The sequence below is a fragment of the Panulirus ornatus genome, chromosome 63, assembly GCF_036320965.1.
Source record: "Panulirus ornatus isolate Po-2019 chromosome 63, ASM3632096v1, whole genome shotgun sequence".
Taxonomy (NCBI): Eukaryota; Metazoa; Arthropoda; class Malacostraca; order Decapoda; family Palinuridae; genus Panulirus; species Panulirus ornatus.
In genome coordinates, this window is record NC_092286.1 from 15,925,736 (window position 1) to 15,932,505 (window position 6,770).

General features: G+C 40.5%; 1 protein-coding gene across 1 annotated transcript in view; it reads left to right on the top strand.

Moving 5' to 3' along the window:
* LOC139745982 (uncharacterized) overlaps positions 1–5,855 on the top strand; it is a 168,439-nt gene extending 162,584 nt beyond the window's left edge. Inside the window, exons 10-11 of the mRNA XM_071656742.1 lie at positions 2,548–2,754; positions 5,688–5,855. Coding sequence (XP_071512843.1) covers positions 2,548–2,754; positions 5,688–5,855 — 375 coding nt within the window. The remainder of the gene's footprint in view (positions 1–2,547; positions 2,755–5,687) is intronic.
* The last annotated feature ends 915 nt before the right edge of the window (positions 5,856–6,770 follow it).

Here is a 6,770-nt window from a genome sequence, read left to right on the forward strand (position 1 = left end):
GAAACCCTCCCCTCCTTGTATTTTAACTTTCTAAAAGGGTAAACAGAAGAAGGAGTCACGTGGGGAGTGCTCATCCTCCTCAAAGGTTCAGATTGGGGTGTCTAAATATGTGTGGATGTAACCAAGATTAGAAAAAAGGAGAGATAGGTAGTATGTTTGAGGAAAGGAACCTGGATGTTTTGGCTCTGAGTGAAACGAAGCTCAAGGGTAAAGGGGAAGAGTGGTTTGGGAATGTCTTGGGAGTAAAGTCAGCGTTAGTGAGAGGACGAGAGCAAGGGAAGGAGTAGCACTACTCCTGAAACAGGAGTGGTGGGAGTATGTGATAGAGTGTAAGAAAGTAAACTCTAGATTGATATGGGTAAACCTGAAAGTGGATGGAGAGAGATGGGTGATTATTGGTGCATATGCACCTGGGCATGAGAAGAAAGATCATGAGAGGCAAGTGTTATGGGAGTAGCTGAATGAATCATGTACATGTGTATATATGTATATGTCTGTATGTGTATATTTATGTATACGTTGAGATGTATAGGTATACATATGTGCGTATGTGGACGTGCATGTATATACATTTGTATGTGGATGGGTTGGACCATTCTTTCGTCTGTTTCCTTGCGCTACCTCGCTAACGCGGGAGACAGCGACAAAGTATGATAGATAAAAAAAGATATATATATATATATATATATATATATATATATATATATATATATATATATATGTGTGTGTGTGTGTGTGTGTGTGTGTGTGTGTGTGGGTTATTCATTAAGTCAAATGTGTAGATAGGGTTGGTAGGTAAACACAGGAGTTTCAGAGTTATATTCTAGAAGAATAAAAGTCAGAAGGTTTCCCCAGTACATCTCTCTATGGGAGAATCTTGGTGAAGGGGCGAAGGTCCTGGCAGAAATGTGTGGGTAGAGAGGTCACTATAAGGCAAGGCGAAGATGGTCTCGTTTGAAGAAGGCACAGTGGCCTCGATGGTGTACAGGAGTCCCTATAAGGCTCAGTCATCTGTTCTAGACGCTACCTTGCTCACACGGGAAATAGCGAACAGGTATGAAAGAAAATGATAATAAAAGTAATAACAATAATAATGCTAATAATGATAACGATAGTACCACGATTACTTCTACTACTGCTACTACTACCTCTACCCCTACTACCACTATTACTATTACGTCTACTACTACTGCTAATGATGATAATAATAGCAACACCAGCAATAATAATAGTGATAATTATGATAGCAATAACAATGATAAGAATACTATTCATAAAACTACTACTACTTCTACTACTGATACTACTAATACTACTACTACTAATATTGATGATAGTGATGATTATAATAATAATCATGATGATAATAATAATAATATAATAATAATAATAATAATAATAATGATAATAATAATAATGATAATAATGATATTAATAATAATAATAATGATAATAATAATAATAATAATAATAATAATAATAATAATAATAATAATAATAATAATAATAATAACAATAATAATAATAATAATAATAATAATAATAATAATTATGATAATGATAATAATGATACTGATAATGATAATAATAATAATAATAATGATAATATTAATAATGATGATAACAACAACAACAATAATAGTATCAATAATAATGATAATTATAATGATATTAATGATAACAATAATAATAACAACAGCATTACATTTGTTTCTATCATCATGGTACTTCTGCTAGTTCGTAATCTCTGAACTGATGAAACCAAGTAAAGAGAAAGAAGATTGATACAACGTCGACGCTGTAGTCTGCAGCAGCACGTAACATAGGCTCTTGAGCCGAGCGCAAGAAAGGCCTGAGGTTAGACCCGGTGGAGATTTATAGGCCAGACACGTCTCCCCTCAAGTAGGTTTTCCCGGTATGAAATATTACGGCAGCGTCATTAGTCAGCACCTACACTCTCTCTCAGCCCGTGATTCATGGCGTGTAGGAGGAGAAGAAGAAGGGGGTCGGGGGTTTGGGGAGGGTGTATATATATATATATATATATATATATGAGAGAGAGAGAGAGAGAGAGAGAGAGAGAGAGAGAGAGAGAGAGAGAGAGAGAGAGAGAGAGAGAGAGAGAGAGAGAGAGAGAGAGAGAGAGAGAGAGAGAGAGAGACGAGCGCGCGCGCACAAACTGAATACTGAGACATTCCCGTAACACCAGAACTTCTAAGTTGTGACTTACAGTCACTATGTTCAATATACATTTCCACGTGTGTTCAACATTAGCTGACGATTTCAACAAGTTTACGGGCTGTTATTATTCGCTGATGGACGTTCTAAAGATTATGAAAAAGGGGAATCCCTTCTGATATGAAAATATTTCTCCGCATTACCCTGGTTCAGGAAATCGGTCCAATTCGTTGTATCCATGCACGCCTCACACCCTCCTGCATGTTCAAGCTCCGAACCTTCAGAGCATCTTTCACTCCATCCGTCCACTTCCTCTATGGTTTCTTGCTTTTCCTTGTGCCCTTCTTTGTCCTCTCACCCGCCTAACAGCTCACTAAATCTCTCATGGCTCCATGCACTGCCATATACAATCTCAGTAATCGAATTCACTCCACTTCCTCCAAGGTTATTCCAATCAAACTGTCTCTCCAAATTACATGTCTCTGTTCCCTAGTGGCATGTGCAGCAGATGCATATGACATGCGAAAGGTGGGAGGTGACAAATTAGAAATGTGTAATGAGTGGTTGGATGAAGAGGTAAAATTGCTGGTGGAAAGAGAGACATTTGGGCGGTACTCACAGGGAAGGAGTGCAAATGATTGGGAGATGCATAAGAGAAAGCGGCAGGTGGTGAAGAAGAAGCAAGTGCTGAAAAAGAAGACAAATGGGAGAATAAGATGTTTTGGAAGAAGGTAAATAACGCGCGAAAGACGAGAACATCGGTGAAGGGCGCAGAAGGGGAAGTGATAGCAGGCAGTAAAGAAGTAAGGACGAGATGACGTGAGTATTTTGAAGGATTGTTAAATGATAGAATGGCACATATAGGACGTTTTAGTCGGGTTTGGTATGCAAAGTGAGAGTCATCGAAAGTGGTTTGGTGAAGAGAGAAGGTGGCGAAAGACTTGCGTCAGACGAAATGCGGTAAGGCTGCCGGAATGGATGGTATTGCTGTTGAAATTATTAAGAAAAGGAGTTACTGTGTTGTTGATAGGTTGGTAAAGATTTTCGGTATATGTATGGATTATGTTTGGTGCCTGATGATTGGCGGAACACACGTAAAGCGCTACTGTATAAAGGTACGGGGGGATAAAGGTGAGCATTCAAATGACAGAGGTATAGGTTTGTTGAGTATACCTGCTAAGTTGTATGGAAGGCTACTGGTTGAGAGGGTCAAAGCATGTACATTGCATCAGATTTGGGAGGAGCAGTGCGGTTTCAAAAATGTTAGAGGATTTGTGGATCAGCTGATGTGGTTGCTTTAAAGAATGTGTGTGAGAAATACATAGAGAAACTGGTGAATTTGTATGTGGCATTTGTGGATCTGGAAAAAGCATATGATTGAGTTGACAGAGATGCTTTGTGGAGGGTCTTGAGAGTATACGGTGTGGAAGAAAAGCTGCTAGAAGCAGAGAGAAGGTTTTGTCAAGGGTGTAAGGCTTCTGTACGAAAAGGAAGAGAGGAGAGTGAATGGTTCAAGGTGAAGGTTTGCCTGCGGCAGGGGTGTGTGATTTCACTATGATTGTTCAACTTGTTTATGGATGAGGTGGTGAACGATGTAAATGCGAGGGTCTCAGAGAAAGCGCCTGGGAACTGAGTCAATTGTTATTTGAAGATGATGCAGCAGTGCTGGTAGATTCAAGTGAGAGACTGCAGAAATTGGTGACGAGTTTGAAAGAGTGTGTGAAAGAAGAAAGTCGAGAAAGAATGTGAATAAAAGCAAGGTTGTTAGGTTCAGCAGGGTTGAGGGACAGGTTACGTGCAGTGTGAGTGAGAATGGAGAAAATTTGGAGGAAATGAAGTGCTTAAGATATCTGGGAGTGGACTTGGCAACAAATGGAACCATGGAAGCGGAAGTGAGTCATAGGGTGGGTAAGGGGGCGAGGGTCCTGGAAAGCACTGAAAAAATATGTAGAAAGAGAAAGGCAAAAATGGGTATATTTAAACGAATAATAGTCCCAACAATATCATATGGATGTAAGACATGGGCTATAGGTGAGGCTCTGCAGAGGAGGGTGGATGTATTAGACATGGAATGTTTAAGGACAATATGTGGTGTGAGGTGGTTTGATCGAGTAAGCAATGAAAGGGTAAAAAGATGTGTGGTAATAAAAAGAGTGTGGTTGAGAGAGCAGATGAGGGTCTGCGAAAATAGTCTGGACATACGGAGGAAAAGAGTGAGAAAGGTGTGTCATACAGAAGTGAAGGGAACAAGGGGAACGGAGAGAGTAATGGAAAAATGACGTGAAAAATATTGTAAGCGATTGGGTCCTGAACATGTAGAAGGGTGCAAGGCGTGCACGGGTTAAAATGAATTGGAACGATGTAGTAAACTGGGGTCGACGTGCTGTCAATGGACTGACGCTGAGCATGTGAAGCGTTTGGGGTAACCCATCGAAAGTTCTGTGGGACCTGGATGTGAATAGCGAGCTGTGGTTTCGGTGCATTACATATGGCAGTTTATGAGAATGTGTTACATGTATTCAATATAGTTGCTGTATGCTGTGTATGAGGAGCCTTTTAGTATGTTGAATCGGTTTGTGTAATGTAGAGATAGTTGACGTCCAGGATGCAGATTAGAGAGTGTAGTTCGTACATTTGTCTGGGGAGTGTAAATTCAGATGGATGTATGACTGGTAGGATGGTGTATAATAAGACTGTGTATGGTAGACGGTTTTTTAGTGCGTTCCAGGTCATTTCTTTGAGTTTATGTTCTGTAGGTGTTTTCCTGATAGGATAAGGAAATATGTTCAAGTTGTTTAAGCGTGAGGTAGAATAAGCTTGTTACTTCTACTTGGGGATCGGTGGTTTGATCCTGAGCGGTATGGATGGAAAGGGCCTAGTTATGATGAGAATACATGAGTACCGAACATCATGGAGTGAAATTATATTTAGAGAATTTCTGCTTCGTTTTGTAGGAGATATGAGTTTGTTCTTGCCGGAAAGTTAGTCAGGAGATATGAGTTTCTTCCTGCCAGAAAATTAGTAATTGTTTTTAAGTGTCCTGTTTTGCGTGCTTTACTGGTTTGTTATAATTGTTTTTGACATGATGGATGACCAGGCAGGTGAGGCGTGTTTCAGGATGGAACAAATGAATTGTTTGTAGAGGAAGGGAAAGGGGGATCTTTATTTTGACTATACCTGGTAAGGTGAGCTTTCTGAGTGCATTTAGTTTTGTTTCTCTTGTGTTGGTGCTTGTAGTACGAGGGTGAATATCGTGTGTTTTGAGTTTCGATGACTGGGAGCATTTACCCATTCCAAAGCACAGCATCACTCAATTATATATAGAAATATATACTTGCATCAGTAGAATTTTCGGGTTTCTCCCATTTCTCTAGAGATTGGAACCGTTTCTTTCGAGACGTCACGAATTGATAGTCATGGAACCTCCTGGGAACCGTTAGATTTAGAGACCATTACACTAAACACTGAGACTGTTACAGATCCTAATGTCCCTTCATTTATTTTCTTAGAGACCCATTTGGGAAAGAAGTGGACAGAGGAATCTGGCCATCGCCAACTTAATTCATGTCATTCGTTTCCTCCGTCGTGACCTAAGGCTGTTGAACCGATTGAAAGGCAGTCAGTGGGCGTTGTCGGGGTCTCTGGCATGTATAGCTCTGCTCTGTGACATGTTTTAAACCTGGGTATTGTATATATGATAAATGTTCATAGATATTATAGATGTTATCACTGTTTAACAAGATTATAACAGAATCATTAGCATTAGTATCATCATCGTTATTGATAATATACATATTTTTTTTTTTTGCTTTGTCGCTGTCTCCCGCGTTTGCGAGGTAGCGCAAGGAAACAGACGAAAGAAATGGGCCAACCCACCCCCATACACATGTATATACATACGTCCACACACGCAAATATACATACCTACACAGCTTTCCATGGTTTACCCCAGACGCTTCACATGCCCTGATTCAATCCACTGACAGCACGTCAACCCCGGTATACCACATCGATCCAATTCACTCTATTTCTTGCCCTCCTTTCACCCTCCTGCATGTTCAGGCCCCGATCACACAAAATCTTTTTCATTCCATCTTTCCACCTCCAATTTGGTCTCCCACTTCTCCTCGTTCCCTCCACCTCCGACACATATATCCTCTTGGTCAATCTTTCCTCATTCATTCTCTCCATGTGCCCAAACCATTTCAAAACACTCTCTTCTGCTCTCTCAACCACGCTCTTTTTATTTCCACACATCTCTCTTACCCTTACGTTACTTACTCGATCAAACCACCTCACACCACACATTGTCCTCAAACATCTCATTTCTAGCACATCCATCCTCCTGCGCACAACTCTATCCATAGCCCACGCCTCGCAACCATACAACATTGTTGGAACCACTATTCCTTCAAACATACCCATTTTTGCTTTCCGAGATAATGTTCTCGACTTCCACACATTCTTCAAGGCTCCCAGGATTTTCGCCCCCTCCCCCACCCTATGATCCACTTCCACTTCCATGGTTCCATCCGCTGCCAGATCCACTCCCAGATATCTTAAACACTTTACTTCCTCCAGTTTTTCTCCAT